Source organism: Thunnus maccoyii, chromosome 17 (genome assembly GCF_910596095.1).
Source record: "Thunnus maccoyii chromosome 17, fThuMac1.1, whole genome shotgun sequence".
In the NCBI taxonomy this organism is placed as follows: Eukaryota; Metazoa; Chordata; class Actinopteri; order Scombriformes; family Scombridae; genus Thunnus; species Thunnus maccoyii.
In genome coordinates, this window is record NC_056549.1 from 22,513,396 (window position 1) to 22,540,820 (window position 27,425).

The window sequence follows — 27,425 nt, forward strand, 5'->3', positions numbered from 1 at the left end:
CTAGTGGGTTTAAGGGATGATTGGGATTATTTTTGTCTATACATTGTTTTTTTTTTTTTTTAGGAAAATCCTACTCATTCTGCCTTTAAGCTCTCTATTTTATAACACTCCTCAGTCAAATGCAGTATTTCCACTCTTAATTACAGGTATTGGTGATCAAACTTTTAAGATTTGATTGTTGGGTGATAATTCAGTGCCTTTGTGATGATATGATTACATTGTGCTGTCATTTTTCAAAATTATGCTGTACAAATGAATAATTCTAAGATAATTTAAGTTAAACATCATAAAACGAGTAAATGAAGAGTTTTGTCTCATGTAAAACATGACATTTCCTTGCATTGACCATAAATTAGATTGTTTTACATGTTATCAATTCATTGATACCAAAAAAAATATTCTGTTGTTTAGTCTAAAAGGTGTCAGATAAAAGTGAAAAGGGCCATCACAATTTCCCAAAGTATAAAAAGTTAACATTTTCAAAAGTGTTTTATTTGATCGAAAGTCTAAAACCCTCAAAATATCAAGTTTATTTTCATATATGACAAAAAGCTCAAACTTCAAATAGACACACTTGACAGTGAGATTTGGGCTTTTTTGTGGGAAAAATGACCAAAATAGACATCAAAATAGTTGCCAATTTATTTTCTAATGATCTTATTTATCGATCATCATTAATCGTTGAGGGGTTAGAAATGTTAAATATAAAAGAAGTAATTTAGATAATTGGATGCAAAAAAAAAATTAATGGGAACATGTGTTGTTAGCCATAGTCTTACACTGAGCCAATCAACAATTGCGTCATATTATTACTGTATGTCAACCTGTAATTACAACGCCTCATTTTACACTAATTAGTAGTGTTTTACAGCAGTGAGATTCATTAGTTTCCAGCTTGAACCCTATGAATGTGAATACACATTGTGCAAATGTTGGCATCTAGTGGCTGCTCAGCCTTCCTACATTTATCTTTGAATTTTCTTACACGTACTGTACAATAAGTGTTGTCACATACAATATAATGTGAAACAGAATTGGAGGAAAACTTTTCATAATGACATAGACGTATAATTTAAATAATATTAATTGAACTTTTATTCCCATGTTAAAGTTTTAAAAAAAACTTTGAAGGACTTTTGTCTGTTTCAAAGCAAAGTGAATCTACTTTGATGGTGTAACCTTTTCTCTGTGGGAGTAACTATGCAGACTATCAAAGAGCAGCCTGATTCTGATCCAAGTTGGAGACAAAGACACTAACATCTCTCCAGTCACATCCATATTAAGAAACACTGTCTTCTTTTAGTCAACTCTCTAGATCCCAATTTGGGAGAAATTTTGTTTTTGTCAGTCTGAATATAATGTCAGACATTTTATATTTTATGTACTGATTTAACGACTGTGAATGCTTGAATTAGAAAATTAGAAATTTGAGCACTACGATATTACCAAGCATGATTTTAGATTTTTGAATATTTTGAATCTTGTTTTCAGACCGAATTCGCTGATTGATGTTCCCATTAAAATATTCAACTCTTAAGCACATACTGGAAGGACTCATTCATTTATAGCCTACATCATGCCCTTACCCACTGATCACTTGGGTTACTGTTCTTCTATGAAACAATGGGTCCATATTTGCATCTCCTTTGAGGGGTCTGTTGACTACCCAAAAGGCAACACAATGGATTCTGTGTTATTAATTAAAAAATAACTATAAAATGCTATTTTGTAGCTATTACTGAGGTATGTGTTCTCCTATTTTGGTATTTTCAGCAAGCGAAAGAGGAATGTCACAAGCTCCTGCGAGAGAACAAACTGAACAAGACAACAGTGGTAGTGCTGTGAAGGGAGAGTCGCCTGCCTTTCTTATTTCTGACAATTTCACCCCCTTTTTGACCTACACAATGATTTATGATATGGTCTAATACTTAGACTGATATTTAATCAACAATATTTCATTGAATTATAATAGATTTTTCTCTTTTTTGAGTGTTGATGGCAACCTATAGGACGTTTACCATCTTTTTTTTATTGACCATCACTGATGAGTGTGTCATTTGGCCACACTCCCCTTCCTCCACATTCATAAGATTCATTGGAGTTTCTCGGTGCTATAAGAAGAGGAGGGGCTCTCCTCTTCGGTCTTGCACCTCACGCTGTGAAATATTCAGTTGCAGGCTCCCCATACCAGCCAGTCCACCAATAAACAGCCTCTGCCAGTGCGATTGGCAACGGCCGCAAGAGTAACAGGCTGTCAGCCACAATATTTTTCCTGGACGGCGGGAGGTGATGGTAGTGTGTTCTCAGTGCTGCAAGCTTCATTCCCGGAATGGACACCTCGCAACCCGGTGTGGTTTTAGGTGCACCGGGTGTCAGAGAGCAGCATCCCACCTCACTGCGCACGGATTTCAGTGGCTCTGACTGATTTCTGCCATGCATCCGCATTGGAAAATTGTGCGGCATGCTGCCACTGCTTGTCATTTCCATGTGCTTTGATGTATGATTGTAACACCATGTTTTTTCCTAATTTATCAGACCCGTTTACTGATAAAAGATCATCTCATTGCTGGCAGCTGCACGATTTGTCTACCTGTGTCCGTCCTCACTGACATCTCCTTTGCACACAAGCTGTGATTTGTAGATTTTTTTTTTTCCCTTTTTGCAAGGCATCTTCATCATCCTCACCAGCAGCACAGCAGTTCAGAAATGCCTCTTCTGGCTGCAGACATCCCGCCAGCCTTCTTAAAATAAAAACCGTCAGGATCACGGGGTGAAGCGACATGGATAGTGGCAGCCGGGCTGCGACGGTCGGGGACGGTGCAGCCAATTTCTCAGCAGCCCACCTCTGGCTGGATCTCCTGAACGCGTCGAGCCCGCCGACCCGGTGGGACAGCAGCCCACCTACCGAGGGGACTGGGCTGGAGGACCAGCAGCGCCTCATCCGAGAGCAAGCCTACCGGGACTTCACCACCACCATTCAGGTTTTCATCCTCATAGGTTCGCTGCTCGGTAAGTAGGTTCATAGGCTACACATGAACATATTGTGCATTCTTGAATGGCAGGCCTGTAACATACACTCATGCAGGCTAAAATATTTAGGCTATAATGCCTTTAAAATTCTGTCTGAGATTTTTATGGGATTTATTTCTTAAAATATTTCCACTTGCTTCAGATGTTTTCCATGAGCCTCAAGGTTTAATCCCCAAATCGAGGGCATGCAAGGGAACCTTAGGCCATCCTTCGTACAAGAGCAGTTAAAAGATTTGGTGCAATTTACACCAAAGAAAGGTCTTTCAAAAGTAACCTAATAAGTAATACTGTGTCTTTTAACTACAGCCTAATGGTCCCAGATAATGTAAATGTAAGAGATGGTCACTGTCAGTTGGATTGAATTGTTAATTTTAGATAATCTTTTCCATCTTTATAGCTCAAAGCCTGTTAAATGTTTTTTTTGTTTTGTTTTGTTTTGTTTTTTTACCTGTAAAATACATACTTAAATGGTTGTCTTACATCTCCAACTCCAAACTTTTGGAGAGCAAAAATATCTTCTGATTACAGATAAAAACATAGTCTTCATTTTTCCCTCAATTTTGCTCACTTTCCTCATTCAAACCATTGGTCAATGTAAACAATTTAACTCCACTACTGTAGCTATAACACCCATTCGTTTTAGTAAAGAATGTGAAAATGTTAATGTTATCATGTTATTGTTAAATTTCAAACATTGTAACAGTGACCAATAACCTCAAACTCAATAATCCAAGATGTCTCCTCTCAAAACACTTTACATGTCAGTGTCATCAATATATCAGTTGTCAAGTCTGGACAAAAAGTTCCAGACATAACGTATGACAATGTGGGAGGAAAGTATTTTTCCTAGGATGGTGGTTAGCAGGGTGTGCATATTTTTCATCCGGCTTTGACCACTACAAGTTGTAATGTTGCTTACATGTCTCAGACCCGGTTAGACTCACTGTGCACATCCTCCATACAGTGCATTCAGAGAGTATTCAGACCCTTTCACTTTTTTCACATTTTGTCATGTTGTAGTCTTATGTTAAAATCGTTTAAATTCATTTTTTCCCTCATCAATCTACACTCAATACATCATAATGACAATTTTAGAATTTTTTTGCAAATCTATTAAAAAGGAAAAACTGAAATATCACATTGACTCTTTGCCATGACACTTGAAATTTAGCTTAGGTGCTTTCCATTTCTCTTGATCATCTTTAAGCTGTTTCTGCACCTTGATTGGAGTCCACCTGTGGTAAATTCAATTGACTGGACATGATTTGGAAAGGCACACACCTGTCTATAAAAAGTCTTACAATGACAATGTATATCAGAGCAAAAACCAAGCCATGAGGTTGAAGGAACTGCCTGCAGAGCTTAGAGACAGGATTGTATGGAGGCACAGATCTGGGGAAGGCTACAAACACATTTCTGCTGCATTGAAGGTTCCCAAGAGCACAGTGACCTCCATAATTCTTAAATGGAAGACATTTGGAACAACAGGACTCTTTCTACAGCTCGCCGCCCAGCCAAACTGAGCAATCAGGGGAGAAGGGCGTTGGTAAGAGAGGTGACCAAGAACCTGATGGTTAGCTGAGCTCTAGAGATCCTGTGTGGAGATGGGAGAAATTTCCAGAAGGACAACCATCATTGCAACACTCCACTGATCTGGGCTTTATGGCAGAGTGGCCAGACGGAAGCCTCTCTTCAGTGAAAGGCACAGGAGAGTCCGCCTGGAGTTTGCACCTAAAGGACTCTCAGACAATGAGAAACAAGATTCTTTGGTCTGTTAAAACCAAGATTGAACAGTTTGACTTCAATTCTAAGCGTCACAGCTGGAGGAAACCAGGCACTATTGATCACCTGCCCAATACCATCCCAACGGTGAAGCATGGTGGTGGCAGCATCATGCTGTGGGGGTGTTTTTCAGCGGCAGGGAGGGGGGAAGTAGTCAGGGTTGAGGGAAAGCTGAATGAAGCAAAGTACATAGATATCCTTAATGAAAACCTGGTCCAGAGTGCTCAGGACCTCAGACTGGGCCGAGGTTTCACCTTTCAACAGGACAATGACCCTAAGTACATAGCCAAGACAATGCAGGAGTGGCTTAGAGACAACTCTGTGTCTTTGAGTGGCCCAGCCAGAGCCCTGACTTGAACCATACCAGCGTCTCTACCATCTCCTCCTTTACTGTCCAGTGTGATTGACTCTCTGACTGGCAGCGCTGTCAGCAGCCAGCAGTTTTCACATCACAAACGATAAAAAACAGCATTAAAACATGAGTCATGTAGGTAAAACATGCGACTCATGTAGCTGTTATATCAGTTTAGTGTGGGGCAGCTGCTCTGCAGGTGCGCTTAATTTGACTATAGGTGTAAAAAAGACGAGAGAGAGAGAGAGCAGCTGTGGTCGAGCGAGCTAGAGAGTGAATGAGGAGAGGGAGCGGTGGTAGCGAGAGAGCTGGTGAATCAGATCAATAAAACATTTTCTCATTGTTTCACAGCGGTCACGCCCGCACCCCCACACATCTCCACTCAACCCTGCGGTGGTGCACAGCACCACCCGATTTGGTCTGAATACGGTCATAACTGCGGTAACTGGGTGGAGATGAGCCTCCTGGATTTGCACCCAAAATGCTGTCAGGACTTTCATTTACAATTTCCATTGCAGCCTCCATGATCATTGACTGGGAAAAGTGAAACAGATGAAAAAGCAGGGGGAGTTAACAGATAATTAGAATAGTTATAATTAGAATTGAAATAAGTTCTCTTTCAAATCAAACATCCCAAGAAATGAGTGGAAAGTTTTGTTCTTGCAACTGCATTTATACCTTTTTTTTGTGACTCAAACATAGCTTAACCATGTCATGTGATATGTTACTTCAGTACACTTTACCAGCAAATATTACTGGGACCACTACAGATAATTGCATGAACATTTAATATCCAGGTATTCACATTAAAGACACTATCACTGACTATCCTTACTAGCCTAACAAATTGGCCACAATTTCACACATTGACCATACATAGTCCAGCCATATACTAGGGTTTGACCTAGTCTTGTTAAGTTTTTTGTAAGCCTATATGGGCTGGGCAGCAGAAAGGTGCAGGACACTTAAATAAACAATCAATCAATCATGGACTTTGCAAAACCTATAATGTGAATTTGGTGCCTTTTTTCATCAAAGATATTTTTAGGTTGGCAACACCAGGAGAAATCACTACCTTAATTGGTACGGGCTGTAGTGAACTTGGTTCTATGGTGACAGGTTTTAGCTAATGTGACCTATTTTGCCATGAATCTGGCAAATATTAGGAACAAAGACTTGTGCACATTTTATGTTTGCTTCAAGATGAGTCTGTGCTGGCTCTGAGACAAATATTTCCTCGGGTCCCAGTAGAGGCACAGGCTGCTGCTGCTGCTGCAGATGGAAGTGAGGAAGGAGCCATGTGAATTGATTGACCGTAACAGAGCATCAGTCTCACACAGTCCTGACTTTTACTTCCCCTCCTTCATATCGGCAGCCAGAAACATAATCCTCCTGCCCAAAATGAGAGCTGCATATACTCATGAATGTCTTATTTGTCACAAATGTGACTGTAACATCCTGTCTCCCCACAGCAAAACAATCTCAGCCATGATTGGTAGTGCTGTTAGTTTTGCTGTTGGGAAAAGTGTGAGCTCAATGAAAGGCTGGGCTTTTTGCAGCCTTCACAAAATGATGAAATACAGTGAAACTGACACCAAAACTGACAAAAACGGACTAACTGACTACTGATCTGACTCACTACCACCTCCTGCTGTGCAGTGCAGTGCCACGGAGCAAGTTTTGTGGTGGTGCAGCTCAAAATACCCTTTGCATTTCTGTCCTCATGGCTTGTAAAAATAAACCTGTAATACACTCTGATTGGGTGTATGATTGGGTGTATATGTCAAATATAATCAGAACTACTGCAAATAAAAAGATGACACTTGTTCTAATGAAATAGTTTTCTGACAAAACTGAAAAAGGTGAACTTTACATTTACAATTACAGAGCACATGGCTATCAATTAAGGAAAATAAGAGCATTGTAAAGTCAAAAATAAATAAAATGACTAAATCATTGGATCAATCACCCTTCAAAGAGCCGTTTCAAAGGCTGACTGGAGACTGTTTCATTTCACCTGTACACCAGATAAACCAGGTCCACAGTGCATTAAAAAATCAAAGCAATTTCATCAGCAGGCAACTCTTAATCTGGCTGTGAAAATGTAAATAACCCAGAGAATAAAAAAATAATGAAGGATAAAAATGATGACCGTGCAGAAGGTTGCCTTTGAGGTTTAGATCTCTCAAAATCATGTGTTCTCCAATCTCAAACCACTTTTTCAAAAAGGTTTTTGTGCAATGATAAAAGCAAGGACATCCTGAGACAGACATTCACACAGTGCTTATTATGAAGGACACACAAGAAATGTTGGTTCAATCGTGAAGGCACTTTTGCTGCCCTGATGGCAGTGTGATTTAGCTTCTTTCCATTTCCAAAAGGAAATCTGTATGAGTGACTGAAAAATGCCAGTAATTTCCTTGTGAAAATACCCAGAGCCGATTTGAGGTGTCCAAATCTTGTGAGTCAGGGTTCACATACGTTGAATGTCTCCACAGATTAAGTCCCTTTGTGGAAGTCATGTATGATACACAAACACAATTCAGTTCATGTCCTTGCAATTTTCCTCCCTTGAAACAAAGAGATGCATGAGGTGAAGAGGAAATGTGAGTCACTCTGTGGCAATGAGTGCTCATTAAACTTTAGTCAGTATTGGTAGTATATATACTTTATATATTCAGTAACACTTTGTGGCAAACCATTTTCCCCTGAAGTAATTTTCAAGTTGACACTATCTTATATATTCTGTATCCACTTGTTCCAACTCTTCATTGAAGCTTTAAAATATTTACACTGAGTGAAATATTCAAACTCATGTTAGTTAATACTGCACCAATTCATCAAATCCTAATATTCCAAATGTCATCTGCATCATTTCATATACATTTTCTCCAAATTCAGCCCAACATACAGTATTTGGTATCTTTGGAAACTTTGGGAGAATTTAAAATAAAGTTCACAATGTTTGGCTGCACAGAATGAGTTTGTAGTGACTGACACATCAGAAGTCAGTGATGTTTAAGAGATTAATTCGTCAATGTTAGGGTCTTTTTCATTAAAACACTAAAAAATATAACCAAAGGTTAAACAACCTTTGTCATTCAGGAGTGAGGACTTGCTAATCATGGGATCGAAATCCCTCTTCTTCTTTTCACTCTTCTGCCTCTTCTGTCTTCTATTCCATGTCCATCAAGCTTCAACCATGTACCACCATGTAAATTGTGAAACAAATGTATTAAAGACAGAGCTGGTCTGTTGACTAGTAACACAACTTTAAAGGAAAATATGCTTATTTGCATTCTTTCCAAGAGTTAAATGAGAAGATTGACACCACTTTCATGCCTGCGCATTAGCTGGAGCCAGGAGATGATTAGCTTAGCTTAGCATAAAGATAGAAAGCGGGGGGAATAGCTAGCCTGGCTCTCCAAAGTAAAAAAAAATCTGTCAACTAGCACCCCTAAAACTCAATAATTAACCAATTACTGTACTGGCCCAAACATAAGATGACCCCCCCTTTTCCAACATCTGTTTTTGGAAAAAGACTTTCACACTCATCCTTTTAGGAAAGTTTCCCTGAGATACTATTAATCCAAGGAAAAGAGAGACATCATCCTTGAATCCTTTTCTCTTGTAAAAGTGAAATACTTCCATTACAGCAAAACATAAATCACATATTTTTGTAGCCTTTTAGACAGATAGTCACACTCTCTCCTGCCAGGCTCTCGGAAGAGGTCAAAAGTATTTTATTTTACAGATAGCATTTTTCAGACTGTCTGTTTGAGCTCCTCAACATCACTTGTCATGACTTTATTTCCTCCGTGGCAGAAAAACACATTATGCAAGCCTTCAGAAGCTCCTGCAGGTCAAACTGGACCAAAGAAACACTTTTAAGGATGACTAACTCTAAAAGACTCACTATAAACAGACCTGAATACACTTGCCAGCCTAGCAACATTAATGCTACAAACAACCCATAATGCAACACTCTCTGCAGGAGCTGTTGAGCCCAAGTAAGCCTATCTGCATTCTCTCAGTATCTACACAACACACCCACTTTACTACATGACATACCCACTTGGTTAGGTTTAGGCATGAGCAGTGAGATGGTTAGGATTAGGGGTCATTTTTTTTCAATGAGTCATTATGGTCTCAATTGCTAATAAGTGTGCTAGTGGTCAATTTGGAAATGATTGCTCTGTTAATAAGATTTGAAGACTTATAGTAGCTTTGATGCCTGCTGTGTGGGTGTTGAAGTAAACTAGCATTCCCTTCGGTCCGAGATAGCGGGTTGTGTTTCCAGAGTGTGAGAGGCAACACCCCGCACTCTGTATTTGGAATGTCCTGGCTCCAAACGGGAACTTTTTCCAGAAAAGACATCAGCAACTCTGGGCTTCACACCGGCTTTAATGAAAACCAACATGTGACATCACATCTCACCACGTGCATCTTCATATACAGATTATAATTGGAACTCTCACCATTCGAAAAGGATCTCTGATCTTGTGGACACGGAACTGTTTAGTGCTTAAATAAGACGACCCCCACTTTTCCAAATGTAATTTCCAGAATAAAATATTGTCTTGTATTCAGGCCAGTACAGTATATAGTGTTTAATCACAAATAGTAAGTTTGAGGTTTGAAGGGGAGATACTTAGCGTGACTATATTTCTTGAGTCTTATTGTCACAGTGAGGTTGCCATCAAACAATCCTACTAATAAGCAGAGACAGGAATAAATTCTGATGCGTCCTTATTTGTTTCTCACATTGAAGATCATCATTTAATCAGATTAATGTGCCACAGTATGCATGGCATTAGCTTGTTGCCAACAATTGTGATCAGTTCTATGAGGAATTATTACACAACGGTATGGCTGTACATACATGGCTGTCTATTGGTTACCATTCATAAGTAAAGTCTCTCAATGAAAGTAAAGTAATCATAACACCAGAGGGATGCATCTGAGAAGGTGTTAAACGTGTTAATGATTTTTCACAGTTTGAATTCTAACACCTTGTTTCTCAAAGCGCTCGCTGAAAACAGAAGCTTATTAACAACAAACCAGAAACGACACACCTTACTTTCATGTGTGTGTGAAGCAGACAAAAGAAGCCTCTTCTTTTTTCTTTTTGAAGTATTGGGGTTTTTCATGTTGCTACCTGTAGTTGAACTGCCATTTGTTAAGTGGAAAAAGCAATCATGTTTAGTGTTTGCTCTTTATCCCCATTGGCTGCTGTTAATATGGTTGCCAAGGTGTCCCTCAAGTGCCAGGCCAGTATTTCAGGAACAAAAGGATAAAGGGTTTTTACAGACAATGCTAGCTCTGACTAATAAAAAATAGTCCCAATGTTGTCTGCATGAAGACACTCCCAATTTTATTATTTATAGTATAGATGTCTCTTTAAACAGCTCATATTCTCGCTTTAATAATATTTTTCTAAACTTGTCTCTTTCACCACAATTGCAAAAATGTGTCTTTAGATTTAGCAAAATACAAAAATGACATGATGTGCACCATAATTCTGACATAAGGTATGATAACATGTCTCATAATAGAAAAAATAAGCTAAAGTTAAGCACTCTTCTTAGTTCTGTTTGTTTGTTTAAGTGGGGAATTCTTAAAAATGTGTGTGAAATACATGTTTTTCCAATATGAAATATTGTGTTGTGATCCCACATACATCACTTTCTGGGAGGGGTGACATCACACCATTGCAGCTGTACTATAGGTGGACACACAGCTCCTGTCAAAACCCCATTCCTGCACTGAACTACGGTGATTTGCAAACAGTGTGAAAATGATGAGGGATTAAAAATGCAGATTTACCCTGTGATTTAAACACTCTGACTTCTTATTTCCCACAACTGTCCTGCTCTTCTCCTGTCTTCTTCTTCTATCCCTTTTTGTTCTTCCTTTAATTTTCCCACTTCTTCTTTCTCTTCTCCTCCTTCGCAGCAGTGTTTGTTTTTTAAATCTTTTATTAGAGATAGATGACAGTACAGAGTTGCAGAGAGGTCACACAAATTAGGGGTGAGAGATTGGGGTTGAAATGTGACAAAAGTCCACTGCCAGACTCAAACGAGGTACATTGTTTGTTCAGACGTCAAAAACAACATATGTTTATGTTTACGTGACATAGACCTCCCAATTATTAATGAACTGAAATGATGTTTGTTGCTCAGAGGTGAATGCGGAGGAAGTGTGATATTGTGTTACCAGTTGAAAATTTCTGGAAGGGGGGGTCAGAGTGGAATGTTCACCTTACAAAGCATATGATTTTGACAACAGTCCAATTAAAATAGTCAATGTTGGAGGTTTCATTTCATTCCGTAACCACGATCGTCCAATAACCTTAAACCTAGTAAGTTTTATGCCTAAACCAACCAACCAAACCTTAACTATAAAGGTGGCAGACCACAAAACAATCATATGAATCATTTCTGTAATGCTCATTTGAAACAGTTTTGAAAAGCACTAGCAGACAATGTCATGTTGTCTACAGGGATGCCAGATTATAGTACTCTAATGCCAGTAAACTACCTATTTTATCATTTAGTTTGTAGGACTTTTTGTCTTCTTCTTGTCCCATTTCTTCTACTTTTCCTTTATCTTCCTCTGCTCCGTATTTTAAAAAAGGACCAAAAAGGTTTAAGCTTATTATTTCCTTAATCAAAAACTCACAAACAGAAGTTAAATTATCATGTCTTTATTAGAATCTACATGTGAAGGAAATTAAATTGATATCACTGCAAACATCATCTTTTATGTAATGCTGAGATCTAAAAGATGAGTATGAGTATGTACGTTTGTGCTAATTTCATTTCATTTCATTTTCATGGAATGAAAAGGCTGAGCGTACTTCATTAATTACCGCTGTGTTAGTGTTTCCCAGTAATACTGGTCCTGCGTGTGTTATTAAAATCCACACACACACACAGTGAATAACTGGCAGCAAAGCACACTATGTTCCCTTAAACACAGCTTCTTCCAGCTCTGTCTAAAACCTCTCAGGCTGAATTTCAGCAAGCCTATTCCACAAGAATTGATTGCTACATCTGACCTGGCTTTTATAGCACATATCTCCTTGCAAGACCACTGCATTTATCTTTTTAAGGCAGTAATTCGATTTTTTTCTTTGCAAACCAATTGATGGCGATTGTTTATTTTTCTCTCACTGACTGTTGCCTGTTTTTGAACATGTACAGACATCAGAAACACGTAACCTCAGGAAAAATAAAAAATAAAACAGGTTTACTCACCAGAGAACATCTTGATCTGTTTCCTGACTATAAAATCACAGCTAACACTCTGTGGGTAATTGCATTTTGAGAGGCTGGTATCACATGTATCCCCGTGCGACCTGACATCAGTACTCCACAGGGAGTGTGAAGTTCACCTTTTTAAACCTAATTAACAATCATTACTAATACATCGCTCCAAATTATGAGGGGATCTTAACGTTAAAATGCCACAGTTTCCCTCCATGTGCCTGATCGTGTACTGTCTCACTCGGGTTAGGTTTAATTGATAAAGAGATTTCTATAAAATGTTATATATAAACCATTCTTACAATTGCTCTTTAAATTGTAAATACCCTATCTTGACAAAACTACAAAGATATATTTATTGCTTATTTGTCTTTTTAACCATTCTTGGACTGGATTTGTTGATGCACGCTGTGTCCCACTATTAGGTGTTTTAGCACAATATAAATGTAATTTCTAGGAGACAGGGTTGCACAAGAGTACACTCTGTCTCTTCTCTATTGACTATAATGAAGGCTCATAGTGTTCAGTTTTTACGGATTTTCACGGGAAGGAGGAAATCTGTTTAAAGGGATTGTCACCTAGATTTGATGTTGTTGCCTTTCCTGCTGCAAGAAGATGGCTGTTAACAGTCAATGAGGTTCTCTTGCAACGAGTATATGCTCAGAAAGTCTTCCAGTAATGAAAGGTGGAGAGAAAAATAGGAATAAAATGCAAATGAGCTGTTAATTATGCATCATAATCCCCCTAAGGAAGGAAAAGAAAGACAAACTATAGTATTTGTGCTGCAAATTTTTCAAATGATTTTCAAAGATTTTCAGTGGTTTGAAAAGATAGAAAATAAACACAAATAAAATCCATTAATAACCATATATGATGTTGAATGTTTGAATAACAAACCCTGTCTCTTAGAAATTATGTTTATGAAATTGCAACTGCAACTATATTACATTTTTAAGGTTTTTAAGTGTTGCTGCTTGAAATGTGTTTGTTTAGAAATGCCCCCCCCCCCACCAAAATTATTATTTTATTATTCTGTGGAATACGTTCGTTTACAACTAAACACCTGCAAAACCAATAACATTACCATCAGCCTCAGCTGCATTTCGGCTATTTCTAAATAGTAAATGTTAGCATGCTAACATGCTAAACTAAGATGGTGAACATGGAAAATCTTAATGCTTGCTGAACATCATGTTAGCTTTGTCATTGTGATGTTAAGATTTAGCTCAAATCACTTCTGTGCATAAATACAGCCTCACAGAGCCGCTAGCATGGCTGTAGACTCTTTCTCCATCAGTGTTAACACACATAGATTAGACAGACGGCCATCATTTATTACACCAATGGGCAATTTAGAGTCTCCAGGCGACCTGACTATTTTCTTTCTGGAATGTGTTAGGAAATTGGAGTCTCAAGTGGAAACCTAAACAAATATGAGAGGAACATGGAGAAATCTAGGTACTCAACCTTTATAAATATTTAATATTTTAATTGTTTAAGGATACATTCACAACCAAGCATGTTTGGAGTGGTTTGTGTTTAATTGAACCAGTGACAACATTGACAATAGAACTGTGAGACACCAAATAATGGCAGCAATGTTTCTGAAGATCTTTGTCCACTTGCACAGTTAGTTATATATGAAAAGCTCCATACCTAATATCTAATTTTAATTCCAAATATTGACATCCATGCCAGCATTAACTCATCTTAGTAAAACCTGAAAATAAACCAAGAGGAAATGTATGCAAAGCCACCAGATTACCAGAAACGGAGCAGGCAACAAAGTCATTTTAGGGTCACATTTTCCATACGTGCGCCGATCATGTATGTCTATGACTTGTCTCCCTCAATAAGCGGTCAGTATAAATATTTAGTGCTCATTCAGTCTACGTACAACAACACTGAGCTCTGCATCACCGCTGCTACACTGCTGCCTGCTTTCAGAAATTTAACTCCCTCCACCTCCACAGCCTCCTCCTGTATTCAGTTGTTTGTTGATTTTGAATGTTTCTTTTTAATGTGTGTTCATGCTTCCCAAATGTATTATGTCTCAGGCTCTGCCAGAGAATTTGTGAGCTCAGAGACAGACTGCGTCACGCTCGCTCAGATTTGTTCCAGAGCATCACATGAGCAGAGACGCACTGCCAAACTAAACTGCAGTAGTTCAAATTTTGACGCAAGTGTCCTGACTGGACTATAAATGATCCTTTACAAGTCGTAAACCTAAACAAACACAAAGATGCAACTAATTGTATTTTTCTACCAGGGTTTGGATATCGGAGACTGTGTGTGATCTCACCCTAAAGCTCTTCACCCCCCCCCCCCCCCTCCTCCTTCTGCCCACAGGAAATGCCACGGTGTTGTGGTGCACCTGCTGCACGAATGTCTTTAAATCTGTGACCAATCGCTTCATCAAGAACCTGGCATGCTCGGGTATCTGCGCCGGCCTGGTGTGCGTTCCCTTCGATGTGGTACTCGGTGCCAGCCCTCGCTGCTGTTGGTGGCTTCACACTCTGCTGCTCTGCAAGGCCATGAAGTTCCTCCACAAACTCTTCTGCTCCGTCACTGTCCTCAGTTTCAGCGCCATCGCACTCGACAGGTCAGTTCGGAAAACCATGTTTGAAATGAAGTACATTTCAATTTTATGTATATGTGGTGTAATTAGAAAGAGATACATTGTTTAGTCAGAGATAATTGTTTGCATTTGAAGTTTAAATCCATCACTTACAAAACAGGTAAAAACCAAAAGAAACAAGAGTGGTGTTTTGTTTTTTGTTCACTTCAGCTCTGCATCCAGAAGCACTGATTTTCAAATACGTGTTAGAAAAAGGCTAGTGGTCACGTACCACTCACTTCACTGGATTTGGAAGTACCACTTGAGAGAAATGGATGATTGAAATAGATTGACTGACCGGTTTATCAATACATGTTGCTTGGCCAAGTCAGCAAGTCAGTAATTGTCGTCCTGAAAATGGAGGCTTGGAAGTAAAAACATCTAGGCTGCAAAAATGGAGCGACATCAAACAAGGGCTGGAAGATTGTTCTCTTTTTTGTTATAGAGGAGAAAGTCTTTTTCAATCTCCATATACACCCTGTGGTGTGGTTGAGATGCGGGGGGGGGCTGCGATCGATGGAGCATGTGTATGCCACGCTGAGCGGCAGTGTCCCAGGCCTCCCCGCAGAGCTAAAAGCTGTAGCCAAAAGCAGCCTGAGATGACTTTCCACATATCGTCACACACACACACACGCACACACATACACATGTCATGTCATGAATCTTCCAGCACTACCTCACCCGGCTGATAAATTTTCAGCTAGCCAATTTTTAGTATTAAAAATTACAAAATTTCACATTTCGGTTGTCACTTTTTTCCCAAAACCCAGGATGTAACCGGATATGTCTTGTTTTGTTCCAACCAACAGTCCACAACCCAAAGATAATCAGTTTAGTATCATAGAGGACTAAACAACCAGAAACTGTTCACATTTTAGCAGTTTTTCTTTGACTCAAAGCGATTAATCGATTATCAAAATAGTTGCGGATTCATTTTCTGTCGATCGACTAATTGATGAATCCACTAATCACCGCAGCTCTAATGCACACAGCTATGGGGTAGAACACTCATTGCCACAATGTCATTATAACTTATATATGGACTGTTTCAGCATTTAGAAATAAAGCAACTTCCTGTAAACCAGTAAAATTAGAGTCTAGAGGTAATTTTGTATGTGGCACTCATCCTCTGTTGGTTCTAGTTAGCCAACATGATACATATTCCAGGCAGCTTGTAGCAGAGATTATCCCTAACTCTGAGGACACAAAGTTAGTTATATCCCGTTTGCATAAAAAAAGTACCGTTAGCATATATGACTGTCCTGCTGTTTGACTGTTAAAAGCATAGAAGTCCCCTCATTCTGGATATTTCATTTGTGCTGCTGTTTCCTTGAAATAAACCAGACACTAGATATTACATTAGTGCACATGTAGTATTTGATATGTCAAGTCAGTCATCGTCTTAATTAAAAAGACCACTGACTTGGCTACACTATTAAGCCTCATTCTGCAAAATTCAGAAACCATGCAGGACTTCATCAAATCCTCATAAGTACACAGAGTACACTGTAACAAATTTACTGTAAGTGTGGGTTAATTTATTTTTCATGGAGATTGCAGTCAGATGCTGTATTGTTCCAGCCTCGTCTCAGCCTTGGTTTCACTGCTGCAAAGATTATATTGCCTCCATAGCAACTAATACAGTCAGAATGCTATCAAACCGATGAATTATTTATTCTCAATAAGGGCAATCGAGGCGGTAGATATACAGGCAAGCTGAGACTGCAGCACAGTCATAGGCTCATGTACACACACACACACACAAACACACTCCAGCATGTGCCGATGAGGAGACAATCCAGAGAAATAAACGAGTCCTTTATGCAATTTGTTTTGCTTACAATGAAGGGACAACAAAATGATGAGAGACAATCTACATATTATTATCTGTGATACAGATATGAGGAGAGATAGCTTTGCTGTTGTGGGTGTACATTTAAAACACCCACATGTTTTGAACTTCTGCATAAGGTAACCTCATAGACAAAATGGAGCGAAAAAAAGATCCTTTCATCCGATTCCAATAAAACATATGAATGTAAAACCAGTTTACAGGGTTGGATGTTGCACTCGTTTTATGATTTATAGCCTGAATTAAAAAAATACCTCTGTTATTCTGTTATTATTAACACCTTCACATTAAAAATGGCAAACTGTTGAGAAAGTTTCCTATTTCAAGTACTTTACAGGAGCAAAAACATTCATTGTATGATGATGACAAATGTTATGAATAAGCCCCAGTAATATACAGTCATTATGTTAAGAGGCAGCAGAATAAATTTAGTTTCCATATATTTCACTGAAAAACAACTGCACCTCTTACATTTTTGCAGCTGATACAGTAGGTGCATTAATTTTATGTCTTCCCAGCAAAACTACTTGAAGCTCTCTGGGTAATAGTTTCAGTTTTATGTGACTTACTTGATTAACTACATGCCTACATATAGTGCAGATGTTTTTTCAGAGCAAGATACTGCAGCAAGTGTTACTGGTGTTAGTATTTTATGCATTGCATTCTAGCAATATGATACTTTTATGCTTAATAAAGTGTCTGTTTGTCTCTAGATACTACTCAGTGCTTTACCCGTTAGAGAGGAAGATCTCCGACGCAAGATCCAGAGATCTGGTCATCTACATCTGGGTCCACGCAGTGGTGGTGAGCCTCCCTGTGTTTGCTGTTACCAACGTAACAGATGTGTACGTCACCTCGTCCTGCTCAGACGACCACGCCCACTCCCTGGGCCACATGGTTTACGTGTTGATCTACAACGTCACCACGGTGATCCTCCCCCTCGCTCTGGTCTTCCTCTTCATGCTGCTGATCCGCAGAGCGCTCAGTGCCAGCCAGAAGAAGAAGGTGATAATTGCGGCGTTGCGGACTCCCCAGAACAGTATCTCCATCCCGTATGTGTCCCAGCGAGAGGCTGAGCTACACGCCACTCTGCTGGCTGTGGTGCTGGCTTTCTCGGCCTGCAGCGCTCCCTATGGGGCTTTGGTGGTTTATCGCACCATTTTGGCAGACATCAAGGAGCTGCCCATCTCACTATATCTCACTGCCCTTTGGCTACCCAAGGTGTCCCTGCTCACCAACCCACTTTTATTTCTGACTGTTAACCGCTCAGCACGCCACAGCTGGCTGGACCTGCTGGCTCGGATTCACAGACGTTACAGCCGCCGTAACGTGGTCAGCACCGGGGGTCTGGCATCTCTGGGGGGGGAGGGTGTGATAGGGGAGCCGGTGGGACTGGAGACAGCAGGTCGCTCTGGGAGCCAGCTTCTGGAGATGTTTAACATCGGCCAGCAGCAGATCTTCAGACCCTCTGAGGAAGAAGAGGAAGAGGAGGAAGTAGAGAATGAAATCCCTTCTCAAGGATCAGGGGGTTGCTCTGGACCCAAAGAGGACCATAAGGGTGGGTCAAGACTAGGGAGTCTCAGAGGGGAGGTGATCACCAAAAAAGACTCTCTGCAAGGGCCAGGAGGAGGGCTTGTCATCACCAAAGAGGGCCCTCCTTCAATTCTAGCGCCCCGGGCCTCTCCGGTCCACACATGCGCGTACACCTCTTCATCACAGGTGGCACCAGCTACACCTACAGAAGTTGAGGACTCCACACAGTTTGGGTTTGGACCCTTTGAGCTGCCACCTCAGTGGTTACCTGAGACCAGGAACAGCAAGAAGAGGCTGCTGCCTCCGCTGGGAAACACACCTGAAGAACTAATCCAGACTAAACTGCCCAGACCACGTCCTGAACGACGAATAAGCAGGAACAACAAAGTCAGCACCATCCCCACTGTGGACCCATGAACTATTCCTGCTGGCCTCTGATCTGCAACACTGGACTCAGCTCATTACAGGGAGGGCCACTTGGGTCGATGACGCCTTGGCAGGATATTGATGTGTCGAGCTGCTCAATGAGATGCTCGGTTTCTTTTGGTTAATTTAAACCTTTTCACCTGTTTTTTGGATTTCCTCAGATGCAGTTGTAGCCATTGTAGAAGTGCAGAAGTGGCACTGCTTTTTTCTTGTTGGACAAAAATCAATTTGATATTAAATATTTATTATGCTGTGAGAAATATGTCTGCCCAATTCAATTCCATGGTTAGCAACCTCTGCAATAGCTACATGATCGAGAAGGCAGATACCTTTTTTTTATTAGAGCTCAGCTGGCATCAATAGTTAAATCAAACACACTGTACAAATTCAATTATGCTGAGAGATGCACTGATAGTGGATGACATATTTCGTTAGCATATAATCAAGCGAGGTTATTGAACCTCTTAAAAAAACATTTTATGCTGTGATTTCACTGTAAATAAACACATCTCAATGTGAATCCCTTCACAGGTTTTACTTCAATATTTGGAATGAACTCGCTCCTTGGTGGCCTTTTTCTCAAGTCCCACTTTTAGAATATTCACAATATTTCTTCTAATGTATTAGATGTTGTTGTCATTTGTACTTTTACTGTCAGTGAATTTGATAAGATGAAAAATGCAGATGTACAGTATGCAAGTACATGTTATAAAAATGTGAAATTTTCAGACTTCAGCTGTTTGTTTAGACTTGTTTTGTGTAACCCGAGGTGCATCAAACAGACAGGAGCATATGGAAGAATACTGAAAAGTTAAGAAACAAAAGAAAATCATCCAGGTCGGGGATCTTTTAGCAAGTCCCCTTTGATCAATTGTATCGATTCTATTCAGGTTTTCTTAAAAAAATCAATTCCTCATTCAAATGATTGTAAAATAACACAAATAACAGCAGAGATACAAGCACACATTTTATTTTATATATCATGAGAAGCTCAAATCTCACTGACTCTGACGCCCTCACTGTCGGCTCTGTCTTCTTTGTGATGCATAATGCAGTAGCAGCAGTGTCGACCTGAAGCTTTGGCTGAGGTAAACAGAGCCGGGCCGCACTTCAAATATTTGTCAAGCCGTAACTCCCTTCAGGGCTACCCACAATCCCCTGCTATGTCCACAAAGAACCTGAAATCATGCTGCATCCTGTCCATGCTGTTATCAGACAGAATTGTGCAGTCACACCTGACTGGAAACGATATTCATTGCTACTACTTAAAAGAGGGAAATAGATTTAGAGTAATGTGTTTATTTTGAAATGCTTGCTTTGATGATGACTGTATTAGGACAGTTATTGTGGTATATAGTAGCTCTTCAGATTCACAGCACTGCATGTATACAGAATCCAAAAAGCTGTTGTTAATTCACATATACACTAAACACTAAGACCATCATTGATTTTTCTGGCCTCTGCTCATATTTCCCACCTGATTCGATTCAAAGCTTATTCAAACACCACAATATTTTATTCCTGCACCCATTAAGAGCTTGACAACAGAGCTGCAGTGCAGTAGGATAGTGAAGACAGCAGTCGCAGATAAGGTATGAGTGAATTTAAACATCTTCTGGCACTGATTTGCACAGAAAAGACATTTAAACACTGAGATACTTCAAGTTTAAACAGCCTTCAGTTCAGAGTGACTTGACATTTTTAGTGTTAAAGGAGTCTGTGGTTCATTGAATTATCATAAGCTGCAAATGTTGATCAAAGTCATTATTGAGGTTCAGATTTCATCCTTGAACTTGGAAAATCAGTCTGACAACAAGGTCTATTTAGTAGCTGTTCTGGAGCTTTCATTCATTTTACATGATCTTCATCAGCAGAGGGAGTTTGGCCAATTGTGTTATAAATGTTTTGAAAGGACTTTTTGTCCATATTGGCCTACATGTTGGAAACAGCAACAACCTCACCACAAGGTTCATTTGGAAGAAGCTCTAGAGCCGTCAATCATATCACATGATCTTCATCAGCATCTGTTTCCAAGATCAAGAATGAGCTTTGAACCTCACTCGCCATCGAAGAGAAGTCCTTAAAGTGCTCAGAAAAGATGGAAATGGAATATACTAGAATATACTATTCCATGGACCTCGTGGTGAGATTTTTATTTTAAAGTTATCATTGTTCAAATGTACTTTTATGCAAGGAGAAGTTAAAATCCACAATATGTGCTCCATGTGTATGCTCCAATGTACATGTTTGCTGCTTTTGTTGTAATTGATAACATACAGTACATTACATAATGTGTGAAGTGTAAAATACACTAAGACTCTTTACACAACCACAGTACAGTAGTACAGTAGCAGTAAAACTCAACCATGCTTATATTTTTCTTCAGTCCTAGCTGACTTTTCAGAGAAAGCAATGGTTTTTGCTGTTTTTAAGGACTTTGTTGTTGAGACTGATGGGGGTAGTGAACGTCTAGACGTGTTAATAAGAGATCAGAGGCTTACTGCCTACGCAAACGCTCTAATGTCTTCTTTCAGTAGCACAACCACTGAGTTTGGACATCTAGCAGGGTTTTAACAATAAAACTCCCAATTCAGGTTGTCTGAGTTGCTCTAAAAACATCTTTTGTCAGCTTGAAATGGTCTCTCCTCATCTAATTTCTTTAAAAAAATAGCTAGAGAAATTGTGGTTGTACCATTTTAAATAATGGCAAATTACAGCAACTGCAATCCAGACTGTAAAAACAGAGTTTAATCTGCTTTGCAATGTATGTAAGAAGGAGCACATGAGGAGCTTTTGAGGTGCAGGAGCAGGAGAACAAAGTTTCTATTTGTTATCAGCTTTGATTCATTGTAATCTAAGCTGGAACTGTCGTCAGTGGTATTATTCATGTCGTCACTGGTGTCGTCAGTGTTGTCACTGGTTGTTGTTTTTTTCCCTCAGTCTTCATCTTAATGGAAAATCCCCTATGGAAACATGACATTGTGTTATTAGTGTAGTCTGTGGATACAATCAATTCAGTGGTGTTATCAAGGAATAAAACCATTCAGCTCACCACACACAATAGGTAAGAGATGGATATTCAAAGGGACATGCACAAACTGTGCTGTGATCAGAAACACCAAAAAGACTTGAAAAGGCCCATATACAGTATAAGAGTTTTATTTATCAGATATGGCATGAAAATAGTTTTATATTGAATGAGAGTTATATCCTTTTTTGCAGGAAATGCATCAAACTGGACTTTGCTCTAAATATATTTTTTACTCTAAAGTGTTATGCTAATCTATCCAGTCAGCATTTGAACTGGAATGACTTCACTCAGTATGTTAATGTTTCTCATTTGAATTAGAGAAAATTTTTTATCTTCTCCTCGTGTTTAGTCAGTTTTACAGCGACAAATTCATTTTAACGATTGTTTCATCACAAATGCTGATCTTCAATAACTAAATGTTTGCATCCTCTCCATCAGTAAAATCAGTTTATAGAGTGTAAGATCTGTGTTGGTAAAGGCACACACTGTAATGACAGCAAAGAGACATGGCATGTAAGTTAGTTTAAAGTGTCAGTTCACCCCAATTTACAATAAAAACATATTTTCTCACAAGATTTCTGCATCCACCTCAACACAATGGACATCATTTGAATTTTCTTTGTTGTGCTGACAGCATTGAAAAAATGACATTTGAAAAACAGATGTGTCTTTATCAACGAACAGAAAAAACAACAACAAACAAATCTGGTGTTCTTATCAGATTGCATTTTGCATTGTTTTCTAATTTGCCACCTCTATAATTATGGCTTATTTAGTTTCAAAGAAAACTAGTTCGTTGGAACTGCTTGGTTAATGTTGGTTAATGGGGTAGGTTGTGTTTGTGGTTAACCTGATGCACCAGATGGTTTGTTACACAGAACCATGTGGGAACTTGTTTATGGAAACTGTTTAGAAAAGGGCAGGCACTTTCAAAAAATACTTGGCATGTAATTGGCTGAACCAACTATCACTGTCTATCAGCGTCTTACCTTGTGAGGCAGGTGGATTTGCGATGCTGATTGGTCTGAAGCGGTGGTGTTTTGGACATAAGCGCATAACTTGAAGCCTGACAAGATGAATTCTCACGTGATCTCGCAAATCCAGCTGCCTTGCAAGGTAAGTTTGTAGTTAAAAGAAACCAAACCTGGCTGTTGTTAGGAGGCGGGATACGAACGTTTCAAAGTCAGACTCTTTGCTGACCCAACCCTCCTGTAAAGATTTTTAAGGCACTACAACACTGACTCTACCTTTGCCCAAAGGTAACAACAGTCATTAGTCTCACAGCTAACAGATGTTGCATGTCACAAAAAACATAAGGACAGGTAGTTTTGGCATTGGAAGAAAGTGACCAAAGCTGTTGTGCTTCTGGTGGGGACAGTCTTGTCTTTCCAGGAATAATGTCCTCATTATTTTGGATTATCCACAGACTTTTTACAGGAACAGTTTCTTAGGTAGAAAGTAGCTCTGATAAACAATGTTCTCAGAGGTTTCCGACCAACCCTTTAACTACCAATCAGCTTCTCATAACCGAGCTTTAGATGACAGAAAAGCCTGAACAGAACAGAACCCAGTGTTTTCACTTACATAGTAATTGCAAGACCCAATGTGATGAGAAAATTTGAATGATAATTGCCTTCCTGCTTGAACTTAGGCTAAAAGCTTCACTTGATTTAAAAATAAAATGTCAAGAACATGAACCCAATATTTTACAATAAAACTATATGTGTGCCTCCCACAGTATTAAGGTATATCTTGCAATTTCATATGTATTCAAATGAACTTGAATGTTGCGATCAGCTGCAGCTGTTGAAGGAAGACAATCACATAAAAAAACAACAGTGCACCATTACATGCGATTGGTTCATTGAACTACACAGCAATAATTATTATTTAATATCCTCCCCCTGGTTATGCAGTCATCAAAGCTTTTTTTCATTACAGAAAATCAATCACCAAATGGTTGACAGAGCCATTATCGCCTCTATGGATACATTAATTAACAACAAGTCCACTTATTGGACTTACAAATAGATGCAGGATGAAAGAGTTTTTAACAACTTGATTTTTCAGGGAAGGTAGCCATTACTCCCAATAACTGGAAGCAAAGACTGATTTAATTAGCATGGTTGCTTAGCAACAGGTAACCCAGATGCTTTAGAGCAGCTTCTATAGCAGCTACAGTATTTTCCTCACTGCTGACTTCAAACACATGCAGGACTGAGGCAAGTGTGAGGCTAAAAACATGATAAAGAAGTGTGGTGTTCTTCTTCTTCTTCTTTTTCTTGCTGTTGGCCAAACATATTTTGTTCAAAATATCAAATGAGCCTCTAATTTACTTTTCTGATCCTCATTTTCCTTAGGGGGGCTTAAGAAAAAAACCCAGCTCAGAATAGACAGATAGATATTACTTTATTGATCCCCGAAGGGAAATTCAAAATATCATAATCTCAAAATAGGAGCTCAATTTACCTCAGAGGAGAAACATGTATTTGATGCTATTATCAACCAAATTGCTCCAAAAAGTGCAATGTAATCTCTAAAACGAACAAAGCAAAAGCTTTCATTTGTTAACTTTTGGTTTTTTTTTTTAACATTTCTAAAGGTGTAAGAAATCTGTCTGATCTCACATTTGTTGTTGTTGTTGCCTTTATAGATAACTGCAGCTTTATATGACAGGTTGAAGGCAGCTGTTGGGGTGCCAGAGGGCAGAGAGACCCAACTTTCCCTCTCAGCTCAGCTCAGCTCAGATTGTCTGACAGCCTGGAAAAGAAACTGTAGTGAGTCACAGTTGTGTGCCTCAGAAGACTTTGTATTTTGAGGTTGTGTGAGTCAAACAATTACCTTGGCCTGAAACTCAGCAGCATGTCACGCAGCTCTATTATTAACCCCAAGAGGAAAGTGTTTTGAATGATGACTAAATGGTTGTTAAATTGAGGTTTAAAATGAATTCATTCTGGAAAGTGTTCTCCCGTATTTTAGCATCTGGTCATTCTCATTGAAATCATGTCGGTCTGGCTAATTCAGGGCGGAAAATAAAACCAGCTTGCAGAGTAACATTCAGTGCTTACAGATTCAAGGATTAGACGTGTGTGTTTGTGTGTGTGTGCGTGTGTGTGTGCATAGGTGTGAATATGTGTGTGACCAGGTGTGATTACTCTTTGTGTCAGGTCATCTTGACTCTGGTGCTCAAACACATCTGTGAAAGCGTGACACAGCAGCGTTTTCAAAAAGCTCCCTTTTCACCATCCACAGAGCATTTTTGGAATGGACATTTTTTTTAAAATTTATACACTCTGCAGGGTGTTTTTCATCTGTTCATCTTAACTAAGAGCAAAAGATGAATTTTAGATTTGGTTTTGTATTAGTGAGAACATGACCTTGGAGCTCAACTGGCAACTTTGCTTGCAGCCCTCACCTTTACCCCCACATCTGCCTCTCCTCTGTCATCAGTAATGTATCTTCATGAAGTAATAAAAGCTATGATGATTCCCTCCAGGCTCCTGCAGAGCTGATGCTGTTACTGTAGAACCATCTATACTCTTGTCTCCTCAGAAACACCCTGTAACACCCCGAGAGATCCACATCATCACCGTGTTCACACTTTAGAGCAACGGATGCAGCTACTGTGAGCAAATTTACTGTGCAATGAACACATTTCAGTATTAATTTTTCATTTTTTTTTTTTTAATCTTAAGGCTCTCTGCATATTTAAACTGGTCCACACCAAAGAGGATAGAAGTTCTAGTGTTGAATGTGTGAAATTGTTTTAAATTGTTTTTGTTGGTATACAGAGAAAAAGTCGCTAACCAAAATTATAATTACATAAGGTATTATGGTATTTAGATTAGTTGGATGGAAGCCTGATCAACATTACTACAGTTGTTCATTGTAAATACACATTTTTTTAGGGTTTAATCACACTCCTCTATATAATTGGGTATTGGTTTATTATATAGAAAACATTATAGATTTTAGCTTTGAGTTTCTCTTATTGTGCACTGCTTTTGCCACCGTAATGATGTTATGGATTTTTCAGTGAGGGAGAAGGGGGAGATGTAATTTAAAAGTTTTAAATAATGTAACTGAAATTGTCTTGTGAAAAAAACAAACAAACAAACAAAAAACATATCAGACACATTTTTATTCCAGGCTGATTATTTTTTATATGTCTTACAACATGTTTGGAGGGGATCATTACCAAAAAACCATCTACCAGCACCTCTAAACACTATTTAAATATTAGCATATATCATCATTGTTTAATTGTTGTAAACTTACAGAAATGTAAAAAATAAATTTGTGATTTTAGAAGGATTTAGGAAGAACTTTGGAGATAACCAGGCTAACAGTTTCCTTCTTTTGACTAAGCTAATTACTTTCTGGCTCCTGCTCTGAACTCAACACACAGATATCAAGGAGGCGTTAATCTTCTCATCTCACTCTCTGACAAAAGCAAATCATTGTATTTTCCAAAATGTTGAACTATTCCTTTAACTACAAATCACATTCACATTTCACAATTTTTTTAACCTATAAACTATGAAAAGCAAAAGCAAAAGTGGATCAGGTGGTCATGTTGTTTGGTAGATTGACTCTCAGCTTCTGCTAACAGCACAGTGAGCAGGTCAGCACCTCACATGATAACTCTGCTACCAACGGCCAGTGTGGGTGGTTGAGTGTTAAGTATTGTAAAACCTTTTGTGCTCACACCAATAAGGCTACAATTAACATTAGAGGTCGTTTTTACACCTGCTTCAGATAGTTAACCCATAACAGGGAACATCTTGTCACCTTTATGTTTTTGGTCAAGTTTACAGTGTGTTATCGCTGTTGATGGATATGCAGACACTGTTTTGAGAAGTATCACTCGTTAAGTTCAAGTTCTTGAGGGAAAATCTAACAACTAAGACCTAAGAGTTGGCTGCAAAACAGCAACTCAAACCCAAATTCACATGATTTTTTTTTCACAATATACATATCTGACAATGTCAGTAGTGAGTGGTTTTGAGTGTCAAATCTCACATCTTTGAGCTCCCTAGAATTGCAACCACAGTATCACATCAGCAACAGAAAAGTCATAAACAAAATAGCAACAGAAATACTGTATATATATATATATAAAACCCATTTTTTGGATTAGTCAACATTGTTCAAATAAAACAAATTGTGCCCTTTTTTGTCTGCTTTGGCAAGAACACCCTCGACTGTCAGTAAAGTGGTGAATGAGTGTGGGGAAGAGGACATGAGAGAGACAGTGAAGAGGAGCAATTACCCACGCTGGTGAATGGTGACCAGCAAATATCCCCATGGCAACCACTCCCTCAATTCCGAGAATAATGGTGATGGCGGTAAAAACAGGAATAGACCAACTTGTTATATAATCTGTATAATCTGTACTGTAGGATTGTACGGTAAAAATATGTGCTAGAATCTCCTCTCCTGGTAAAGTTTAACAACTTCTACCTTTTTTTTTTCATTTTTCCGTCTCTCACAGTATGCTGTTTGTGTTTTAAAGAATCTAAAGTTTGTCATCT

At 39.0% G+C, this 27,425-nt stretch overlaps 1 protein-coding gene across 2 annotated transcripts; it reads left to right on the forward strand.

Moving 5' to 3' along the window:
- The first annotated feature begins 2,296 nt into the window (after positions 1-2,296).
- Positions 2,297-19,482, forward strand: gpr176 (G protein-coupled receptor 176). Of its 2 annotated transcripts, none has more exons than XM_042390956.1 (3): positions 2,297-3,009; positions 14,782-15,034; positions 17,615-19,482. In XM_042390956.1, exons 1-3 carry the CDS (start codon positions 2,781-2,783, stop codon positions 18,849-18,851), a joined length of 1,719 nt encoding a protein of 572 aa, XP_042246890.1. In that variant the 5' UTR covers positions 2,297-2,780; the 3' UTR covers positions 18,852-19,482. The 2 variants fall into 2 exon arrangements, with proteins under 2 accessions (XP_042246890.1, XP_042246891.1); XM_042390957.1 differs by lacking the exon at positions 2,297-3,009 and adding an exon at positions 13,805-13,890.
- Positions 19,483-27,425: the final 7,943 nt, after the last annotated feature.